A 24,680-nucleotide genomic window follows, 5' to 3' on the forward strand; every position below is an offset into this window, starting at 1 on the left:
TTCAAGATTCAAGAGGTTTATTGTCATCTGCACAGTGAAAGCACAATGTTTAGAATGTACAATGAAATACTTTGCACGTCTCCTTTACAAAAAGAAATGATTAAATAATTAACTATTTGTTTGTAATTAAACATATATAACCAAAATAATTGTTTCTGTCAAAATAAAACAAAAAACAAAAAAATATATACTGACTTCAAATCAGGTTATTAGCACCAAAGAGTGACAAACAATTTTAATATACAGGACAGACAACGGTAATTGGAAACAATGCAGAAATATCATTTAATGTTGTACAGTTATTGCAAAGCTTTTTCATCATCATCATAATCCTAATGTCTGGCTGATGAATTAAACAGCAATGCTAGAAAAAGCTGTTCAAAGCTATAAATACCTCTACAGTTATAGCTCGAAAAACAAGTCATTGCTATGTAAGACTAAAATTAAATTTTAAATAAGCCATCTAGGCTTAAGATACTAAACACAATTACAATCCTCTTTATTCGTCCTAACATCAAATATTCCATTTAATTTACTGACAATGAATTGTATAAAAAATAAGTCTTTAGATATGGTGTTATCTTACCATATCTTTACATATGGTGTTATGTTACAATGTGGTGGTGATAAACCATGCTAGTTTACAGTGAAATTAACACATCAATAAAAGAAAGTGCTCCATTTTACATAAAGGTATTACATTTCATGAATGGCCTTTTTAGATAATTACAGTTTTGTGACCACAATGAAAAAAAAAATCAAAATAGTTTCTTATAAATTATATGTTTAGGCCCAGGAACAGTACAAAAGTGTGATTACACAGGTCACAGATGCTTAGGAATGCTGTTAGGACCTTTCTCAAACCAAGTGAACAAAGAACAGATCTCCTATTCAGGCCCCTTATAATGTGCTCAGCAGCAAGCATACACTGGGTCAAGACCAATCCTCTTTAATTACTGAATCCCTATCAAAAAAAATGTCTCTTGCAAATTTAGTGAAACGTATCAAATCAATATTTTTGTATTTCAAAAAAATAATGACGTCACCGTTGCTGTTTTAACCAGGTCTGAATTTGTGGATGTAAAGTTTTCCCCATTCTCAGTTATTTTCTTGTGAAATGGTAGTTTCCTGTGAAATAAGAGAAAAAAGGTAAATACAAAGTTGACAAAATAGGGTCACATTCTGTTAAAACCAACAAGCCAACAAGTTGTGGTGAAGTAAGCAGTGTTTTCATCCCTTCTCATCATTATCTTATCTTATCACGGGACTGATGGTGCAATGTGCTTGGCCAGACAGCAATTTGGTCAAGGTGAGCTTATGTAACTCCTGAACAGCAGATAAGTCCATTGTATTTGCCAAAGCTGAAACAGATCCCCTGTTGCCCCAACTAAACCCCCCTCCCTTCTGATGTTGCTAGATCTCTGAGGGCATGCTTGCACATGTTACTAAGAAAACCTTTGTCTAAAGAACACACTTTTTTATTCTATTATCTGAATATTAATAAATTGCTGCATCTGCAAGTAGTTTGCAAAATAATGTGTCACTTGTTAAAACACACTTGTTAAAATTGTTCGCTAAATACTGTGTCACTTGTTAAAACACACTTGTCAAAATTGCACATTTCATAAATACTCTTTTTCATACATTTCTGAGGCATAAAAAATATAGTACATATCCACTGTTGGAATAAATAGTTTAATCCCTGGAGTTTGCGTGAATGCAAAAATAGGACAGGAAAAAAAATAATTACAGTCTTTCATGCCAGCAATTGACTAGAAAATCCTGATTAAACCCCACTAATGAAAACGTGTGTCTGCAGTAAACAAGAATGCAAATCAGATACTCCAAAGAAAAAAGTCAGAAAACCTTACGCATAAATTGTTAACTCTTTGATTCATTTAGCTTTCTGCACTGGAAAGCTTTAAAATATATTGCTGGTAATTAGAAAGTTCCAGACAGGTATATAAATAAAACAACAATTAATGATCAGTGGATGTACTGTATAACTTGATAAGCTTCATGAGGTGATAAAACCAACAATAACACTTCCACCGACTGTTCAATCAGGAAAGAACTGCCTTGTCTTTATCTGCTGTAAAATATAAATTTTGACTTCCTGGCACTGATAGCAGCAAAGCTTTTACTTTTATTGTTTAATAACATATTAGATTAGATTCTGTACCTGTACAAAGTGCTATCGCTTTCTTAAACGCTTTTAAAACAGAAAAACGGGCCTCTCCAGTCCTGTAATCATAGCACTGAAGAGTTTAGTATTCTAACTCATTTTTAACTCTTTCTAAATGATAAAGGATTCACTCGTATGATATTAGGTTTGTTCAGAAGGAAAAATAAATAAAAGAAAATAAATCTGAGTAATATTCTGTATATTAGAATGGATCATTCTAAAATCTTAGCCACATTTGAGGACATTGTAAAATATACGCATACATGAGAATGCATCAATATAATTAAATTAAAAAAGAAAAAAAAATATTAGATCTTAGATATTAGCCGTTGTTATTTCTACAGAATGGCTTTATGCTTTGCCTATTATGATTACCAACCAAAGCTTATTCACAAACTACATTGTGTGATGAAAGAATTGTCTATTGTTATTATGATCAATAAGAACACCCTGTTCTTATGCAAGGACATGCTGTTCTTATACAATAGCATCCATACCCATGATAAAATCACTGTCACACCCAGACACTCTCATTTCTTATTCCTTTCATCTTTACCGGTTAATCAAAGTTCTGCCTCATCTAGCTGGATTTTAAAGACATTTTCAACATTTAGACTTACAAATGGTGTCCTCTTGCCAAATTTACTCCAGAATGTCATTTTGACTGTGTTCTTATGTCCCGTTCTCTGGTCAAATGTCTGGCATTGCTGGAAAGGAGGACTGTACAAGTGCAAGCTGGCTGCACATTCCGTGTGACTGACGTTTTCTACCCGGTGCAGGCCAATGGAATCTGCAACACATAGGCATTCCCTCTGTTACAAGTAAAGCCAAAACACTTGCACAATGTCATGTTTTATCAGTCTAAACCTTTACTGTAAAACATCCTATTTATATCCTCAACCTTGCTATACTGTATGTTATCAAGACCCCTCTCACACCCTTCTAGCAAGTAGGAAAGGAAGCAAAGAAATTTAGCAGAAAATAAAAGGAATTGCAAAAAGTATCCACCCTGTGACCTTTCTTCAGTATTTTTTTTTTATCTCAAATCTTCTGTAATCAGTGTTAATAGATTATTAACCAGAGGTTAATACATGATTAAGAAAGTATATGATGCTCAAAAAATGATCACTAATTCATTTTGATGATCTTCTAATGACAAACTTACCATTAATATAAGCACACTGGTTTTCCTGCAAGATGTGCTGAGATTTTTGGAGCATGTCACCATGTGATTTACCATCAGGCCATTCGAACAGAGTCTCCTTCAGCTGGCCCTGTAGAAGCTTCAGGAAGCAGTGTGAGTCTGCATGGTCATGGATACTACTGCAAGTGGCACAGAGCAAAGACACACTCACAAATAAGCAAGAGATTTTCTGTTACAAATACTCTCCCACCTAAAAAAACTTCACTAGTAACTGCAACTAAACTTAAATAAGCTCCATTTGAATGCTGAATTAATACTTAGCTGTACAGTAAAATAGGATAATCAGAATCAGGTGTATTGGAAAAGTGTGTTGACACACAAGGAATTTGGTTCCAGCTGTTTGTGACTCTCATGTAATTGTTACACTGATGAAACTGAGTAAAGCACATGACATTTCTGTACTGCGTAAGCAATCCTGTAATAATCCTTAAGTTTTATAACAGTTAAAAAAGTTATTCATGTGAATCTTGCCGATCCAGAATAGAGTCTGACTGGTGAATTATGCTTATCAGCGTGTCCTTTTCATTTAAAGACGTCACAACACAGATTCCAAGACTGCTGAACTCCACTATCAGTGTACATGTGTCTAACATCACACAGCAACTTCAGCACAATTGAACGAACACCTACAGAGTTAACCCCTTTTAACCCTTCCACTGTTTATGTTCGTTCAAACTTTAGTCCATTTCTTTTATATTATTGATGCAATTTACCATTTATATCATTTGCTAAGGCTAAAGTCAAATACCAATCAAACAGTAAGCACAAAATATACCAAACATTCCTCTGAGTTTTTATGGTAGCTTGAGTTCAACAGGACAATTATAGCCTGAAATCTGATATACCTTTGCACAAATTTAGCTCATCTCATGTGTATTAATATTTCACACTTATATTGTCAGTAACTCCTTACCTGCCATGCCCTTCACCCCAACACAGAATCATAAGATTAAATTTGCCATTGCCTTCATCGACGAGATTCCTGGTATACCTAAACAGACACAACATGGCATCATATTGTTCACATGATTGTTTTTAAAGCAATTAGCCTGTCTTAATGACCTTTAAATTGGCTCATTTGAATCAAAGTAGTCAGTTATTATTATAATCAAACCTTGAGCTGAGTGGAATTTCATGTTAGTGGATAGCACATACTTGGTCTGATTGTAATGAGAAGTTGTGAATGATCTAAAAAAAATCATTTTATGGCCCAAAATAAAGCAGCTCAATTGTGTGACTGTACATATGAGCTTCACTTAAGAACATGAAGTTACAGATGCATCTACATTACCTAAATTAACATTTAGTTCAATTACAACATCTCAGTTTGTTATATTTTGTATTTGTCTGGGTATAATTTCCATTCCATCACTTTGAACGCAGTTCAAGATATCTTTGCAGAATAGTTTCAAAAGAAAGTTTAAAACATTTTTTTTTGTGTGTGTGTGTGTGTGTGTGTGTGTGTGTGGTACAGTTCTATAAAGATCCTCAGATTACAGATGCCTCAGTTCTATAATGTGCTATAACGATCCTCAGATTACAGATGCTACAGCAGCGCTTTATTTCTGTAGCAGTTTACGGGTGTGTGTCGGACCCTGGCCTGTGATTGGTGGCCTCTTTCCCACCCTTCACCAGCCAAGCTTTATAAGCCTTTCAAAACACTCAGCAACTTGAGGCCACCGTGTAATAGCATTTCCCAAACATGGCCAACATGGGAAAAACAGATAAATATGCACTAAGTTTTAACAAATAAAGGGCATAACGTTTAAAAAGAAAATCTATATTTTCCCCCAAACAGTAGGCTAAATATCTGTAGTGCAATACCACTGCAATAGTTTATTATTATAGTTGTATTCAGAACTCTTCCCAACCTTTATTTATTTCTTAAATTAAAAAAAAAACAGAACAGATTGACTAATACTACTACAAATAAATAAATAAACAAATAAATAAAATAATAAACAAACAAATACTAAAAGAATAATAATTATTATTATTATAAATAAATAAATACATTAATTAATAATAATAATAATAATACTAATAATAATAAAAAAAACAAAAAAACAAACAAAAAAAACCCAAACAAACAAATAAATAAATAATACCTGTACTGATCAAATTTTGCAAATTTCATCCATTCCTGTGGTTTACTTTCATATGCCTCCATTATATTCTGTACCTCCTCAATATTGACATTGTCACTTTCGAAAATCTGGTGGAGAATTTTAATCAGATCATCCAGGGTCTCTGGCTTTACCATCTGAGTGTGCTCCATTCTTTCTGTGTCTGTCCCTGACATGTTAGACGCACTGAATGAGCTCGTCTAACGTTTTATAGATGTTTTTGGGGGGGGGGGGGACTTAATGGACTGTACCACTTTGTTTTAGATGGGGGTGTTTTAGAGGTGTCGTTTGTAAAACGTAAAAATAACACAAAAATGTTCTACCGTTAATGTGCCAACAGGACGTAAATTTGTCGAGATATCTGATTAAATGAAGACGGCCAAAGAATGATTATAATGCTTTCTTTTTAGAAAGCACCACAGAAATATCACCACATTTTGGTGCATTTGGTATAATCGTTCCACATGTTCTTATTCTCGAACTATGAGCAATAAAAGAAAAAAGGTACATGATGTTTCCTTAGAACTCGTTTATATACAAACGTAGAGGCTTAAACGTAGAAGTAAGCACACTGTACACAGAATTAGGAAAAACAGCCAAACGTTTTAAAACAAGATGCAGCTTTGAAATAAATAAATTAATAAATAAAATAAAATAAAAATTCAATACAGCATTGAGTCAATACAGCCAAATAAATTTATTTTCTATGGACTTCACTAGACGACAAAATCATCCAAATTATTATTATTATTATTATTATTATTATTATTAAATATTTCGTTTGTTTTTGCAAGTGTAAAGAGCAAATGTGCAAATGACATACGAAACAAATAGCTTCTGAAAATAAGTCGCTCTAAAAATTCACCCACACAAAGAAGCTTTGTGCTTTTGGGTACAAACGACGTCTAGCTCGACGGTGTGGTGAACTGATTTGGTTCTTAATAAAAGAGTCGGTTCCTAACAGCGTTCTTGCTCCGTCACGTGGACGCTCGAGGACAATACAATAAAAGCTGCACAGCTTACTGACTACATTTCTGCTTAATTACAGTCTACAAACTCTGCTGTTTAAAGAAGAATTAGCATACAGACGCTTTGGTTTCGAAACCATCTCTGGCTTCCCCCCCAGTCCTCTTTTGAAATAATTCACGGCTCCTCTGTATTTATGGCAAATTGTGCAGCTAGACAGGATGTAACCAAAAGTATTTCACCTAGAATTAGTTATCAACAGTTACTGTAACAAGGAATAATTGGTCCTTCAATTTTTTTATACAAACCTTATTGTTTGCAAGTAGCCTTTATGCTGAATAAGCAATTACTACTCAATATAAAACGCATAAAGTCTTCATGCAGATGGGCCGAAACATGCTACTGAAGCAATGTTCAACTGCATCATCTGCTCAGATAGAGCCAAAAATGTTCAAAAATCAGACAGAACATCACACTGACGTCACACCGAAGCATAATCTGAAAGCAACTCAAGACCTTTTTTAAGGTAAAGAAGTTCTGCAGTGGCCAAAACAATCAACTGACCTGAATATAATTGAGCCACATTACACTTGCACAAGGCCAAACACCCCAATAACAAGCAGGAAAGAAACCCAGGGTAAAACCCAACATGGTGATTGTTTTGGGTTACAGACATTGACAGGCAGTCGTTGTAAAGAAATTACTATTTTACTAAAAGTGTGAGCACATAAAGGCGCTTTAGTTCCTACACCATCCAATCTCACGTTTATTCCAACTGCACCGAAACATGACGGTAGGTCGATTAGCTAGAAAAAGATTAATCGTCTAATAGTTTCAACATATTTTGTCAGAGAACCAGTTATAATATCGTTTAAGCGGCTCTGTTAATAGCAGTGTTTCTGAGCTTTCAGTAGTTCAGAGGAAAAATGTAGAAACACAGTTTTCTCCATTTACACCTCTTTTATGGAGGACTTTAAAGGATGTCATATAAGTGTCATCACACTTCTGGGTAAAGCGCTAAATATAAGTGTGTTACAAGACAGCAAGGATGGCAGAGACAGAAGAATGTGTGATGACTTTGGTTTGGATTAAATAAACTGTAACTTGTTCAGGAATCTCAGGATGTGACACTTTTCCTATTTAATGGCTGTTTTTCTTTTTAAAAGGCCTAATCCTTAACATCTAATAAATTCAGTTTAACCTGGTTTTAGGTCATATAATGAGAGTATTACGACTCTTAGCAAGAGTTTTACTTACAGGTTTGTATAAATATTTGTGATAATAACCAGAAGGAACATTCTACAAATACAAATGAAGAGGCAAATTTTAATTGAAGTTATACTAACTGTAAAAAAAAAAAGACAAAGATGAAGATGTATGAAAGCTACAACATGCAGAAGGTCAGTTGCAGAACGACACAGTGTTCATCAGCTTGTTCATCAGTTTTAATGGTTATAACACGATTGTGTAAGCATGTAACCTATTCTGTTATAGTGTCAGTGTTGTTAAAAATCTATTGGTCACTTCACAAGTGCAGATGATTCTGGTAATGGTGCAGACTCTCTACTAATAAAGTGACCTTCTGCTTTCTATATATTTTAACCCTGTGGGTTGCACAGATTGGTACCTCGGTTGATTAAACAGAGTGATTTAATAGAATGTTGATTTTTATGATGTGCACAGTTACAGTTGGTTATTGCAAAGCCCTGACCAGAACAGAACAGACCCACAGAAAGGTTGTGTACTGAAATGAAAAGGCATGTCTGAGCAAGCGGGTAATTAGTAATTACGCAATGGTAAACCCACTGAAATGTAGAGTCTATCATTTTAAAATGGCCTCGTAGTCCTAATTGTCCTAACGGACTTAACATCTGACGTGTATGATAACTGTGTGGAGCTGTGAAAAATTAAATTGAATGTCATTGGCCTAGACATGTGTAAAAGCCAGAATACCAAAATCTACTTTGACAATTTTCACATTAAATTTAATTGTCATTTTGACTATTTGTTGAGGCTCTATTTGCTAGTACTATAATGTACTATAATAATAATAGCACAGTAAGTGTTACTGCTTCACAGATCAAGGGTCCTGTGTGTTTGCACATTGTCCCCATGTTCGTGCAGATCTCACAAAGGGTTTCCTGTGGATTCAAGATTGTATTTAGGTGTTAGTGTATGTTTAAAAGTCATCCTCATCAAGGGTTTATTCCTGTATATAATAAACCCTGTACATAATAAAATCTTCACCTATGGATTAAATGAATCCATGAGTCAATTTTGTTTGATTATAAGTGAATGAAAATTTAACTGTTTATTTTTTTTTTAATTAAAATTGATTTGATTTAAAATGGCAACTTGCACACGTAACTATTATTAGAGACTTTTATTTTTGAGACGCCGCGTAAGGATATGAGTAAAGCGGTCGCGGTATCGTGCACATCACGCACTATTATCATTGTATCCTTCCGCTGAGCTTCTGTACAGTCGAGTGGCTCTTGTGCTAGAGTTTCACTCAGGTAAACTAACACCAGAGCGGACCGTTCCTGAGGACGTCGACTTGACAGTATAATTTATTATTAAATAAACAATAACATGATAAAAGCCATATTAATATTCAACAACCATGGGAAACCCAGGCTTTCGAAATTTTATGAACATTACGTAAGTATGAGTTTCATTAACGCTAGCTAGCAAACTCCGGGCTAAGTTGAGCATCCAGTTAAATGAACCCGGGTGAGCTGTGAAAAAAGTCTGTACTCGTTTCTCCCAGAGCAACAGTTAGTTCTGTACATTTCTGCTATTTCGACACCGTGTCATTTTTATTTACAGGCTACAAAGTGCTAGCTTGTTGTTGCTATTAGTAGCACGACTGGAGCTAACTGGCTAGTCAAAATAAGTGCGCGTGCTGGCACATTTTAAGCAAATAATTTGCCTAGCATTTGTTTGTACACCTGTTTGCATCTTTTGTTTTGCTGTCGCTGTATGAGCTAAAATACAAACTGACCGTTAAGTGATTTTTGCGCAGTGAACGTATCGTGATATGAATCGATTTAATTATAATTGAAAAATATGGCAGTCATGGCTGAAACTGGCTACTGAAATGCTAAGTAAGAGAGGATCATGTTACATGTGTGTTATATGATCTTTCTGATCGTGTGTGATGCTGAGAGCAGATACTCTTACACTGTGGTGGGCTCGTGTTACCACGTGACTCGGCCTTGAGTTTGACACGTGATTCAATGAGACTTCTCAGGCTAAACACCATACGTGTGTTTACAAAAACAAACAAACCAATCAGCATGGTTTATTTCAATTTCAAAATGTTTTATTAATTAACTAGAAATAAATGAACAGATCATCATTATCATCATAAAATCTGTGTTATTGAAGTGCCTCTTTATTTATCATAAGCAGAAATGTTTTAAATAGGTAGATTTTTAAACAAATGATCCGAGTTTTAGATTTTTCTTTTTAAATTCCTGGCTAAAGTTATCTTTTTGAGATTTTATTTATTCGTCTAATGCTGATGCGCATCATTGCAGATGAAATCAAATGGTATTCAGAGGAAAAAAGAAGTGTGGGTATATATAGGAGTGTACAAAGTGATCTGACAGGCTGACGCAATAAAAAAATGTAGTATTATTATAATTTTTTTGAAGTAACTCACTTTTTGAGAATGAACATGGTAAAGGTTGCTATTAGACATAGCAAGGTTCACACTGTCGGGCGAAAGAAAACATCCTATCTGGCTATCTGAATATCACATCACTGATGCGCTAACACTGTAAAGTGCTTCTCAACACAGCTGTATACACAAAGTGAAACGTTTTGCGTTTTGTCCCAAATGGCACCCTAAGCTCTGCAGTTCTCCACTAAATCTGCAGTTGAACAAACAATAAATAGTTATAACCAATTCTTTTTAATGTGATGATCAGTGAAAGCTTATGGGTGCTTTCACACTGGCACTTTAGTCTGAAACAGAACAGGGCTTGCAATGAGCAAGTGGTGAAATTTGTCATGTGACGCCGGATGAGCAGCGCAGTACTGAACCCAAGACTCACTGGAGGAGGAGCTCTGAGGTCGGTTGCACTGAAACTGCCATGATTCCCATTTGTTCAAGAAGTGAAGAAATATGTGCATGTGTTTTAGCTGATAATGACATCATTAGTTTTCACAACACACTTGTACTGTGAGTGACAAGGGAACGTTGTGGGACACAAGAAAGGTGAGATGACTTATTGTGTGTGATACATATGAAATAAAATCTTCTGCATTTCCACCTTGTTTTCTTTTGACCCACATTTCCCAGAATGGCATATTTGCATGGCTGAAGTTCATATAGATGTGTTCTTCACACAGTGAAGCTGGTGGAGGTGGCAACGGTATAGGAACAAATTCCTTTTTTCCAGCTTCGGTTAAAATGAATGTTTAAAGACATCTAAATTCGTAGCTCAAAGCATAGTTTTGCAGTATTATGCACTGAAATTTAGGAAGAAAAGAGATCAGCAATTATAGGCACAGAAATGGGCACTGATTCCACTCTTTGATAAGTGCTGCTTGATGTTTTGATGTTTTTCTTTTAACTAGTATGCATTCTGATTAACACTCGTGAAAAAAGCTGGTCACTCGCCACAGATGGCCTGAAGCATGTGATCTAAGCCTTTCTCACTCTGCTTACAGGATACAGAGTGTCTGATATTTTGTACTGTATTTTAGCTTCACAATCTTCAGGATCTTAAACTCCATCTTGTAATTTAATTGGTTCTCTATATGTCAGAATATACTGACCTTTTTCTGTGCTTGTTTTCATAGTCACTGGACTAAGCAAGGTCATCTTTAAAACAGACAGCAGTCAATGTAGATGATCATATTTAAAGAGCTGTGTTAGTCATCTGGATGTGAAATCGTATCTTTCTGGGAAGGTGGACGATTTTTAGCTATTTAATGACCAAATGTATCAGAGCGTGTAGTGAAGCTAGAGGTTCATTTTAAATGACTACAGTGAGGACTCGAGTGTTACCTGATGACTGACTTATGTCGCTCCTGGTTATTGTATGTTAGTTAGATCAGTTCTGTAAGTTAAGAAGCTTGTTATATTGCATCGTTGAATATTGAACTCGCTTCTGAGTGCTTGGTGACTGACTGAGCTATTTGTCAAAGGTGAAATTTCAGTATTCCTGCCTCGATTTGCACTGAAAGAGTCGCAGCATTTCATTTTATTTGACAAGTAAATGTACGTTTACATGGGCAAAATCTTTCAAATTAAGCAAGATATAATGAGCGCAGAGTTGCTACTAGTCAAGTGGCCTTTCTAACACCCCCACCCCCCCATTACCCCCCAGTTCTAGGCAACAGCACTGAAGCTTTATCTGCCATGCTGTGTACATAAAGCATGTGTGAGATCTTTGAAAATGAAAAGATCACTGTCTCTGAGTATGAATGAATCACATCATCAAATTCTTTGCATTTACATTTCCAGTTTCGCCATCAACAATTTACACTGATACCGAGTCTTATGTTTTTAAAAAGGGGCTAGTAAGTGTACACTCAGTTATAAACCCCTCCATCAACTGGCTGAATAAAAGCACTGAAGGCTGCATGTGTTTGTTGTTTGAGCCAAAGCCATTGTCAGATCAGATGACTTCTGCTCTTCCCTGCTTGGCTTGTGCTGACAGTTTGACTGTGTAGAAGTGATCTCAGTCAATTAAACTTTCATGGTTCTCACTTTCATGGTTCTCAATCTTTTGTGTATATTATGTATATTTAATAATTCTCAAATTATTGTAGCTGATGGGATTTTCCTAGTAAAAGACAAGTCTCCATTTTGAATGACGGCACATGTGTGCTGCAATAATCTAAATCCTGAGCAAAAATGACTTCCATTTATTGAAAAACTCAAATTCTATTGTGTGTTGTGTTAAAAGCAAACTGGCTGATTAATGGCTGAGTAAATATTTGGTCATGGAAAGTTTCTGTTCAGCTGCGAGCAACTCACTCAACTCTTTCATACATTTACCCTGGAGTAACACCAGGTGTGTAATATCAGCATCACATGAAGGTACTGAGGCATTCAGGGTGGGGGTAGAGCCATACCTTCTAGCTTAAAGTTAAAAAACAAACATTACTGTAAAATGTGAAAAAGTGCCCTCTAGTGTGCATTTAGAGTGGAGTATAAAGTGCCCTAAAGACTCCTCATTGATGATTCTTACTCCAGCTTTTGCATCCGGTTTACATTTAAGACTTTTTGATAGTGAGAATAAAAGTTTAACAATTAATTGAATAAGTCTCATTCAAGAGCTACCAGAATCCTCTCTCAGTTATTTACTGATCACACTCAGGTTGTAACATGTCCTATTCAGGGCTGTCTAATCAATTATAACAGCATGAAAAGAAAATCTGCTCTACACTTCTAACAAGGTGATGAGCTAGTCATGAACAGGGCGCTTAAATGTCAAAGACCCAAAGAAGCGCTCGTGCTGCAGGCTCTCTTCATTCATAGTGATCTGCCAGAACAGATTCTGGGTGTATTTGTTCCCTCATGTTGGTATCATCTATTGTACAATGTTTTGTCATGCTGCTGAATAAGCATGATATCTTTGTAGATTCTGCTTTTTAAATGAGCAGCATACAGTAGAAGTGATGGTGTGATTTTTACTCAATTTCTGTGGAGTTTATACTTCATTTATGAACAGGAGTAATGAGGGGGAAAAAAGAAAAAATATGGAACAAGGGCAGAAAACAGGTGAAATTCGACCTCTCTAACTCCAATAACGGTGGTGTGGACTGAAATTTTATTTCCATGTTTGCTTAATTTTGTGTCCCAAAATTGCAATAAGAGAAATTCATGACTTTAAACCTGTTTCCTGTTCTGGCTTACGTTCACATTAAGTGAAAGCAATTTAGCATTTCTGCTGTTTCAATATGAAAAAGAGAAATGTTGTACCAACTTAATTCAAGTATTTACATTTTCTCATCCAGAGTGAAGACACAGAGCAGCAGATCATCAGGGAAACATTTCACCTGGTATCAAAGCGGGATGAGAACGTCTGCAATTTTCTTGAGGGTGGAATGTAAGATTCATAAACATTTTTTGAAACAATAGTGTGTTGGATACATGATAAAATAACAAATGCTCTTATATACACACAGGTTGATAGGCGGATCAGACAACAAACTGATCTACAGACACTATGCGACACTGTACTTTGTATTCTGTGTGGACTCCTCAGAGAGCGAACTTGGCATTCTAGATTTAATCCAGGTAATTTTTTTTGTCAGCAGTTTATTTTCACAGTTGTTGTGATGTGGTTCAACCCTGAAGTAAATTGTTATTTGTCACCACGCAGGTGTTTGTGGAAACGCTGGACAAATGTTTTGAGAATGTCTGTGAGCTTGACCTCATTTTCCACGTAGACAAGGTAATGTTTGATAAAGAAGCATTTCTATTGACAGACCACTGATCTTACACTTTATGGTCAGAAGTATGTGAATGTCTGCCATCAGATGTGGGGATTTGTGCTTGTTTTGCCGCAAGAGCACTAGTGAGGTCAGGCACTGATGGGAGGGTTGGGTGAGGAGGCCTGGGATTCAGTAAGATTCAGTTCTTCCAAGCCAACCATTATAAACGAGGCACATTTGTCAAGCTTGAACAGGTCCGTGCCTCTTAGCTCCAGTAAAGGAAAATTGTAAAGCTATAGCATATAAAGACATTGTAGACAACATTATGGGAAAATCCCACATACAGGTGCGATGATCAGGTGTCCATATACTTCTGGCCATATAGTTTTTTGTTTAAAAATGATAAAATTGTGTCTACAAATATTCATCATTTGGCTTAAATTTGCCCAGGTACACAATATCCTGTCTGAGATGGTGATGGGTGGCATGGTCCTCGAGACCAACATGAACGAGATCATTACACAAGTGGATTCCCAAAACAAACTTGAGAAGTCTGAGGTAAGAATCATGCAGTTATGCAACTCTACCCTAGGAATGTGCAGGCATGACTGTGTGTGGACTGCATGTCCCAGAATGCCCTTTTGTGATGACTGTCTGTGGCTCTCTGGCCTGCTATGCTGTGCTCCACACCAAAAGCTCAAGCTGCAAATTGCAGTCGATGCTCTAAAACAGAGTTCTTCACAGTGTCCACGGTTGGAATCAGATTCTGACTTCACACAGACACCCACATGATTACTGCTGCTTCTCTCACTGAGTGTTTCAGCTAGATGGAACACAGCTCCAAAATGACTATTACATTCACGTCAATTAGATTTCCTGTTTCTACGGAGGGAATTTGGTTTTGGGAATTTGAATTTGAATTTGGTTAGGTTTGTGGGGGTGATATCAGTAAAGATGACAAGATTTGATGGCGAGTCCAAGACATTGCTTGGTTGCTAGAATGATTCAGCTTACATTATAGATTCTCTAGCAGGTAATATCTCGGTTTCTTTGTTTTTACTTTAACATATTTACTTTAAAGTAAATGCTTTAACATGCATTTACTTTCAAATGCAGCCGAATTTCATTGTTTTGGTATACAGGATAATTGGCACATTTGCTTTCATGCTATAATTTGCTGCTCGTTAGCCACAAAGATCTGACTCAATTTTTTCATTTTTTTTCAGTCATGGTAAGATTTATTGGGATGTTTATTTGCACCTGAGCAACTTAAGGAAAGTCTGATTATAGCAAAATAACCAGAGTAATCAGAATTTTTAGATTTTGGCATTTGTGCAGTGTATTTCTAAATACACTCACTGGTCACTTTAATAGGAACACCTACTATACAAATCTGCATGTTCTTGTTGTTATCCCAATCAACGAATCATGTAAGCAATGCATACATTTGTGCAGATTGTCCAGAAAGTTCTTTTCACATCATGCATCAGAATCATGCATTCCCACACAGCAAAATTGTATCACCGTTGTTACTCTGGCACTACAGTACAGTACCCACCATGGATTACACAAATGCATCAGTCATGCTATGATCAGCTAGTCCTTGCTCATGGATACTGTCATACAATTGAGTAGTTATTACTGTTTGTAGAAATAAAAAATAGCAGATTAAATTATATAGATGCAGTAACACCTAAGACCAGATAATAATCACAATATGTGTGTGCATGTCCGCGCACTGTGTGTCAGAGGTCCTGAGTTTGTGCTCCAAAGGCAGACCTTTTCCGAGTGGTTTTCAATTGATAACACAACAATTGAGTGAATTGGATTTTAGTGTAGTAGTTGCATGGGTGCAAATATGTATTTGATTAACCAGTGTTATTTTTTTATTAGTATTTTTTTAAAATTTTTTTTGTTAACACTATGAATGAGTGAATAAGTGAGTAAATGTCTGAATCATTCTTAGCACCCTTGTGTCACAAACATCAAGTCTTCTTGCTTGTTCTCTCTTTTGACAACCTACCCTAGACCGCTAGCACCGAAATCATGATTTTAAAACGAAATTGTAGTCATATATATTTGGTAAATTTATCCACTATGATGTTTCAAAAATTACTAAAGCTAGATGTTAGTTGAGATGTTTTCAAATTCCATGTCTAACATTATTGGCTAAAATTAAGCAGCCCTGTTTGAGTATTTAAAAAATTTGGACGATTTCTTATTAACCTCCTGAAGTTTAGGTATGTGAGGCATGTGCTGACATACTTTTTTTGTTGTAACAATAATTCCGCAACACATTTTTTTAAAATATAGTGCTGAGGAAAAAATACATTTACCTTTGCCTGTCTCATTGGGAAGTAGTAGACACCTCTAGCCAGGGGTCTTTGAAAATGAAATGCCTATAGCCTTTATTTGGGACAAACCAGACTTCAGACTATGGTCAAATGTTTATGGACATGGAACCATAACAGCCATATGTGATCCCACAAAGTTGGAAGTACACAATTGTCTACAGTGTATTTGAATTCTGGAACCTGCTCTACCGTGACAATGCACCTGTACCATGTACCCTGGTTTATATCATAGTCAAATAAACTCTGACCTCAATGCCACAACACCTTTGAACTGGAGTGCTGAGTGTGTTCAGTGTCTGACTTGATTAATGCTATTTTGGCTGAATGAGCAAATCCCACAGTGCCATAGCAAAAGCTTTCCCAGGATAGTAGAGTTTATTATAACAGCAAAGGGAGACAAAATCTGTACTGGGATCTTCAACAAACACATTGTATGGTGTCCGCAAACCTTTGGCCATATAGTGTAATCAAAAAATATATTGTTTATAGGCAATTTCTTATTAAATAATGGACTAATAGATGGACAGTTTTGCACTGTTATTACTGAGTAGGAACCAGTGAGTTTAAGGTATTACCTATAGATGAAACATTTTATACAGTAATGTAAATAAAGTGATTGAAGCAGTTTGAGGTAGTGCTGTGTCAAGTCAGCATTCTGGTATGTTCCATGTCTTTATTCCATGATTGAGGAAGCTTATCCTTCTTTTCTTCTCAGTAAGAATTGCAATACTTGTTTACACAGGATATGTGCATTCTGAATGATTGTTACTCGTAGGCTGCGGTGGGTCGTGATTACATGAGGAGTGTGCAAACACTGGTAAAATACTGCTGCCTCTTGAATGAAACACAGCGATAGTGACAGTATTTTGAACTGTCCATAATAAACATATTCTGTATTTTGAATATCACAGTATTATCGGCACATGCCTAATAACAGATTAAATAGTTCAGTTTTCCAGTCTGCGGTCTAAGATGGGTTATACTCTTTCTTTCAGCTACACAAACTGTGATTACTTATCTGCTTTAACTGCCATTCCTCATTCCTCTTTCCTGACTTTCTCTAGTTCTTTCCATTCTCTCCTTGCAGACGTTTATCTTTCAGTCCCCCAGACAGGACAGGTAGACCCAGGTACTGCTCTGAATTCCCAAACAAGTAATTTTACACAATTTTACACATCCTGAGGACGAATATTAGACTTTTAGAAGGTACAATGCTTACCTTTATGTAGACTTGGTGTTTTTGTTTTGAACGCGTAAACGTTTCTCATTCTCCATCAAAAGACAATAACTAAGCTAAAATCTCAAGTAGTTCTAAATGTTGAATGTTTTGGTTGTGTTGCATCAGTTACACTTCTGTGTAATTGAACGCTTGCTATGACCGGTTATTTTTGTTTAGACGCTGAAAATTGGCGGTTTTAATGGTGTCTGCTACTTGACTTTCATTTTAAAACAAAGTTCGTTCTCAGGATAACATGGAACAATGCAGCAGATTTGTTTATTTTTTATGTGGAACTTGCTTATATTGTGTTTACCTCAGATCTAAGAGTAGATTTTATCATGGCATAATATGGATCACGCGCAAAAATATTTTGGACACCATCCATATTTCCTTAGCTTTTTATGTAGTTGGTAAGTACTGTGTGCACAGTTTGTTACTGTACGTCCTTCCCAGATGAGGGATATTCACAAGGTTGCTGATGCACATTGATAATTGGTAATGACTGACTGACTCAAACACATTTGTTTTCATGTAAAGTTCTTTATCATTTAATAATCTAACAAAAATATTAGAAAGTTATTAGAAATATATTAGAAAGTTTGGATTATTTCCCTCTAATCTCATATTAACCCAGTCTAGTGATGGGCAGTTTTTGTATGCGAACAGTTTTAACTTAAACCAGATCAGGCAGATCACTTTTCAAGCACAACGGAATTATCTACACTCGCTTGAAAGTTTGAACCCTTTAGAAATTTCTGAATTTTAGATTTTCCCAAAAGCAGACAAAGTGAACCCAGTCAAAACAAATCAGACAAATATATTTTACTTGCTAATTTTTTTATTTAGGAAAATGTTCCAATATTATATATCTGTGAGATGCAAAAGTTTGTGAACCACTAGGATTAGTATTTAATCTCAAGGTCAATTTAGAGAAGAACAGCGATATATCAAAGTCTGATGTTCATGACGCGTGTTTGTGGAAGTGGATTATGGCAAAAACAAGGGAGATTTCTAAAGACTTAAGAAAAGGAGTTACTGTTGCTTATTGGGCTGGAAAAGGTTACAAAATCATCTCTAAAGTGTTTGGACTCCAGGCAGATTCTGTTCAAATGGAGGAAATTTAAAACCATTGGTACCCTCCCCAGATGTGGTCAACCAACAAAGTTCACTCCAAAAGCAATAGTTTGTTGGGTCAGAAAGTCTTTTACTTTGGCGTTTGTTAATATTCATAAGTCTGCCATCAGGTGAACACTGAACAACCTTGGTATGCCTGGCAGAGTTGCAAGGCGAAAGCCACTACTCTCCAAAAAGAAAATTGCTGCCCATGAAATTTGCTAAAGATCATGTGGACAAGCTAGAGAACTATTGGAAAAATAATTTGTGGAGGCATTAGACCAAAATAGCAACTTTTGGTTTAAAATGAGAAGCATTATTTTTGGAAAAAGGAAAATGCTAAATTCCAGCATAAGAACCTTATACCTTCTGTGAAACATGGTGGTGGTAGTATCATGCTTTGGGCCTGTATTGCTGCATCTGTGCCAGGACAGATTGCCATCATTAATGTATTCAGAATTATGCCAGTGAACTCTAAATGAAAATGGCAAGACATCTGTCCATGAACTGAATCTCAAGGAAAAAAGGGGTAATACATCAAGACAAATCTTCACAAGCACCCAAGTCTGTCTACCAAAGAATGATTAAAGAGAAACAATGATAATGTTTTAGAATGGCCAAGGCAAAGTTCTGATCTTATTCTAAAGGAAAATTGTGGAAGTACATGAAGCAAGCAGTTCATGTGGGGACACCCACTAAAATCCCAGTGTCCAATCTGTTCTGTTCTGTGGAATGGAATAAAATTCTACCAAGCCATTGTGCAGGACTGATCAAAAGTTACCGGAACCTTTACTTGCAGTAACCTTTACTGCACAAGGGCTCGCAACAGATACTGTAAGCAAAGGTTCACATAGTTTTGCAAGTTAAAGATATGTAATGCTGGATCATTTGTCTTAAAAATTAAATGAAGAAGTATAATAATATTCAGCTCATTTGTTTGATTGCATTCACTTTCTTTACTTTTAGGATTTGTGTGCAAATCTGATGATGTTTTGGGTCATATTTATGTAGAAATATATACATTTCCAGAGAGTTCACAAACTTTCAAGGACACTATATGCAAAAATAAGCCCAGTCTAAAACAATTAAAACCTGACTTATAATTTGAATTACAAGCAAAAGCCCTTGTTTTGCATGTGTGCATGTATGTTGAGGTTCTCCACCACGTCATGATGTTGCACTAAACACTGCTATCTTATAGCATTGTTATCCATGTGGCAATACACATTTAGGTCAAAACAACTCTGAAATGTTCTGCCTGGCTTGCACAAACCCCCGAACCCCATTGGGCCCCAACTCCCTCCAACACCAACATGTCCCATAGAGCATAGCAAAGAAGAGCCGGGCTTGTGACGGGATGTTTTAAAGCTGAAAACCTCACACGGTGGATATTGACTAAACCACCACTTTCATATTAAGCCCCCAGGAAAGTTGTTTCTGTGACCCAGAACATTTGTTCTGTGTTGGACTGATGAATGGCAGGCCACACAGTCCAACACAATGGAAGGACAGTCTTTCTATCCAAATGCAAATTTGAGAGGGCTGAACTGGTTTCAGTATAGTTGTCAAATGTTATGCAGGCAGTTCAATAACGGTGGGTCTGTGCTGCCTGTTTTCATGTCTGTATTTTGTCAGAACAAAGATGCTTATCCTATTGTATTTCATTGATAAGCATTCAAATTCAAAGTTGTACACTATGACCTCTCTGTGTTCCCCACCAAGGACCAGTTTAGTCAGGACTGTCCATCTTACTTTCTCACAGCGTGGTGCTCGGCCTCACTGTGAACTCAAAAAAGAGCGTACCCCAGGACCCCAAATCTCACAAAGAGAGGTGCCCTTCTCTCAGAGGGAGTGGCTCAGACTCTAGCTTGCTGAAGCTACACAAACTTGCTGGAGGATTTTCTAATGAAAAAGAGTGTGTTTGGGATGGGTTGCCAAGCGGATGTTTCCCGTTCCTTTTAATATTGTGGCATACCTTACCCAAGCCTCTAGTGCTTAGAAGGAGGAAAAATAACACTGGTTATTCTGGATGGTTATCCTTGAATAACCTCCGTGGTTCCTTGTCATTTGAGGGCCAGCACTGAGCTGGCCAGAAGAGTCCAGGGGAAGTTGACTTTCTGACAGAATGCTGCACCATGCACCATACTGTGTGATAAAGAATTTGGCGTGTGTATGCACGTGCAAAAGGAAAGATTCAGATGATTCTCTCCATGACTGGTAGTTATCCAGAATGCATAAAAATGGTTCCTTTCATAACTATTGACCCTTTCTGCATCTTGTGTAGATTACGATATTCCCATCTTAAATAATTAACAGACATTTTTAATGAAAGTTTTGCCAACATTTTCTTTTTTAATATTTCTCTGTCAAGTTGAGACTGTGTGTCTCTACTTGGTCCCTTTACATATGTATATATGATGATTAGAATGAGCGTATGGATGTTGAATGCTGTAAGTGTTTGATATGGTAGCTTGTGCATTAAGACTGGTCTGGACACCTCTGAGTCTGGATAATTCTTTTAAACTCTTATCATAGAGTTTAAATATATTCCAAATAAGTGTCTAAAAGAATCATGTCAGTAATACATATGATATTGCCCATCACTAGCTTAGTTTCAGCTAGAGTTACTTTCTAGAGTTAAAATATTATTTCAGTGAATGCACTAATACCCAAAAATCCATGATTATTTCACACCTATCGTAGTCAGTCAGTTTTTACCTCGTGTCTGTATGTTTGTTAGAAATCATACATCCATTTTAATGACAGTTTGAGTTTGGTCTGTGCATCTGTTTGTATGATTTGGACAACAGATTATAACCCAGTCTTAGGACAAATATTTCACCCCTTTACTGACTTCATAGCATGTTGATGTAGTATGTGAGCACTAAGCAAAAGGTTCTTTCAGAATACACTTATTATAGCAAAGCCAGTGAAAGAAATGGTTTAGCGAACGCTGAGCGTGGAATTCCTCACTGCTGCTCTGGCTGTCAGTGTGAGAGTGTGAATTATTCACGAGTGTGTAGTCCTCCCAGTATTGCAGTCTCCCTACAATTCTGTCTTATGAGAGTATGCAGAATAATAGAATTGTAATCCTTGAGCTTTTGAAGACTTTCAGATTTAAGGCTTTCCCTGGAATAGTTTCTCAGATTCTTGGATCAGTTGTAGAAAGGGACAGAAGGCAGAATATAAATAAATAAATAAATAAAAAATGAATTAGTTTTTAAATATAGATTTTTGGTCCGAAATACTACATCCACAGTTTAATACGTGTGTTTATTTTGCTTTAAAATATGTTATTTATAAAACATGTTATTTGGGAGTAGGCAAAATAAAAATGAACCTAAGTCATTGAAACAAAAAACAGGTCTATCTCTGATTGGGCTGTAAATCGGTAGTATTCTTTTATTATATTGTTTTATATTTAAGATTTAAGAGGACTTTAATCCTCTAGTCAGTGTAGGGAATTATCATTATCAGTTATTTATTAGGAATTGTAGTTCATGTAAAAACTAAATTAATGGTTAGTGATCTAGATATTACTGATATTCCAATATATTAGTTATCATTGAACCGCTGAACTGTAAGTATTGGAGAAGGCTTGATCACAGCTGGCAGTCAGTGAAGCAGGAGTTTATAGGTCTCAGAATGGCAGGCGTGATTTAGTGTGATTAGTGAATTGAATGCCTAATAGTTTGGTTTGTTAATGTTAGTGACGCTTGGATCAAGAACTTTACATTTGTTTGAAATGACAGTGCTTTATTATAAGGGTATAATTATGAGGAAATGCTTGATTTCTGTAGTGCTTGACAGTTTTCCAGCTTGGCATAATTGTCTGTTTTTAAGATATGATTTAGCGCAAGTTAAACTCCTGTAATCTGTGGAATGTAGATTTTTTTTCCTCTTTAGATTTCCTTTTTCTCTCATTCCCAGTTCTTAAAGGCTTTAGTCAGTTTAGTTTTGTAACATTCTCACTAAAGGCCATCTTTTTAATTCATGACCACTCATTGATCCTTTGATAACACGTTCAGTTTCCATAGTTACGACTTTCTCTGCCTTACTCTTAGTTACAATGGAAATTGACCTGAGACATGCATGTGCATATTGAGCTGTGAGAACAGGAATGCCAGTTTGCACCCATCTGTAATGTGCTTTGCATTTCGTGTGACGTCGGCCGTGTCTGTGAAACGTGATTCGAGTGATCCGTGTTGTCTGTTTTTGTGTGATGATTATTTTCATGCCATGGTTCAAACGCCACTGTTACTGTGTGTTGGTGCATGTGTGTTCACAGGCTGGCATTGCAGGGGCTCCTGCACGTGCTGTTTCAGCAGTAAAGAACATGAACCTGCCAGAAATGCCCAAGAACATCAACATCGGAGACATCAGCATAAAAGTGCCAAACTTGCCATCTTTTAAATAGCAGCAGTGGACAAGGACGGGCAAATGTATTTGCTAAATGTTTACCAAACACAAAGTGAATATCTTGTTAAGAAGGTACTGTGTGATCTCCTGTCGTGTTGCTTTTGGTCTTGGAATGCCATTTATGTTTCTCTCTCTCTCTCTCTCTCTCTCTCTCTCTCACACACACACTCTCTCTCTCACTCTCTATTTCTTTTTTTTCTTTTTTTTGTAACTTTATGGAAATGAAGTATTTATTTATTTACATTCCAGTGGCCTTTCTGAAGGTGTGTTCCAACATTTTGGCTGCTACAGTATTTGAAGATTGTCTTTATAATGCTTTGTACAGCAGAACTAAAAACTTTATTCGGTTATGTAAACATCCAAGTGATGCTGTATATGCTTTAATTGTATTACTGGTATTATACTGTATGTAATCAGAGTATTTTATATATAATTTATCTTTTCTTACTCAAGCAATGATCTTATCTTAATTAGTGCATGTGAGTGTTACTTCTTTTTTTCCACAACAAAATAAAAAAATGCATCATTTTAATTTGTTTTTATGGTACACTGTAGTGTAATACCAAGCAAGTCAAAAAAGAAAATGCTTATTTCAAGGGGATACACATGCACACATGCATCGGAAGGATCAAATGAGTTGTAAACAGATATCCATACATCCATATGTACATACTTGTGTGTGTATTTGTGTATACTGTACAAACATTTTAGGCAGGTGTGAAGATGTGCTGTAAAGTAAAAATGCATGCTTTCAAAAATATATATTGTTTATTTATAATAAATATATATATATATAAAATTGTTTATTTTTATCAATTTACAGAATGCAAAGTGAGCAAACAGAAGAAAATCTAAATCAAATCAATATTTAGTGGGACTACACTTTGGCTTCAAACCAGCATTAATTCTTACACTTGCAAAATGTCAAGGATTTTGCAAAAACAGAGTCAGGTGTATGATTAAGCGATTACACCAAGCAAGTGCTAATTCATTCATTTCATATGTAGGTTGAAACACAGTGATTAAGTGAAACAGAAACAACTGTGTAGGAGGTTTAACACTGGGTGAGGAAAAGACTCTGCTACTAAGGTGAGGTTGTGGAAGACAGTTTCAGGTCACAGGTCATACACCAGGGCAAGACTGAACACAGCAACAAGACATAAGGTAGTTCTACTGCATTAGCAAGGTGAAGATTTCAAGATGTACAGAATGTTCAAGCGATTTTGAAGAAGCACAAAAAACAGGCAATGTTGAGTGTGGATGCAGTGGTCTGCAAAGGAAACTTCATGCAGCAGATAAAAAAACACATCATGCTGACTTGTTTACTGAAGAGCAGTACAATAATGAGTGTCTGCAGGCAACAATGAATCATGGTGAAGGTTCCTTGCGAGTTTGGAGCTGCATTTCTGCAAATAGTGTGAGATTTAGTAGGATTAATGGTGTCCTCAGTGCTGAGACATAAAGGCAGATACTTCATGCAATACCATCAGGGAGGCATCTGATTGGCCCCAAATTTATTCTGCAGCAGCACAACAACCCCAAACATGCAGCCAATGCCATTATCATCAACTATCCTCAGCATAGATAAGAACAAGGAGTCCTGGATGTGAGAGAGCCCTGATCTCAACATCGAGTCTGTCTGGGATTACATGAAGAGACAGAAGGGTTTGAGGCAGCCTACATCCACAGAAGATCT

At 36.3% G+C, this 24,680-nt stretch overlaps 2 protein-coding genes across 2 annotated transcripts; one reads left to right on the plus strand and one right to left on the minus strand.

The window, feature by feature from the left end:
• cdo1 (cysteine dioxygenase, type I) lies at positions 1-5,708 on the minus strand. Its single transcript, XM_060881510.1, has 5 exons — positions 5,498-5,708; positions 4,303-4,380; positions 3,351-3,508; positions 2,806-2,975; positions 1-1,128 (listed from the first exon to the last, which is right to left on the minus strand). Exons 1-5 carry the CDS (start codon positions 5,689-5,691, stop codon positions 1,099-1,101), a joined length of 630 nt encoding a protein of 209 aa, XP_060737493.1. The 5' UTR covers positions 5,692-5,708; the 3' UTR covers positions 1-1,098.
• Positions 5,709-8,931: 3,223 nt separating this feature from the next.
• ap3s1 (adaptor related protein complex 3 subunit sigma 1) lies at positions 8,932-23,516 on the plus strand. The gene is made up of 6 exons (XM_060881267.1): positions 8,932-9,142; positions 13,460-13,551; positions 13,631-13,742; positions 13,828-13,899; positions 14,330-14,437; positions 22,854-23,516. Exons 1-6 carry the CDS (start codon positions 9,074-9,076, stop codon positions 22,980-22,982), a joined length of 582 nt encoding a protein of 193 aa, XP_060737250.1. The 5' UTR covers positions 8,932-9,073; the 3' UTR covers positions 22,983-23,516.
• The last annotated feature ends 1,164 nt before the right edge of the window (positions 23,517-24,680 follow it).

Source organism: Tachysurus vachellii, chromosome 11 (genome assembly GCF_030014155.1).
Source record: "Tachysurus vachellii isolate PV-2020 chromosome 11, HZAU_Pvac_v1, whole genome shotgun sequence".
Taxonomy (NCBI): domain Eukaryota; kingdom Metazoa; phylum Chordata; class Actinopteri; order Siluriformes; family Bagridae; genus Tachysurus; species Tachysurus vachellii.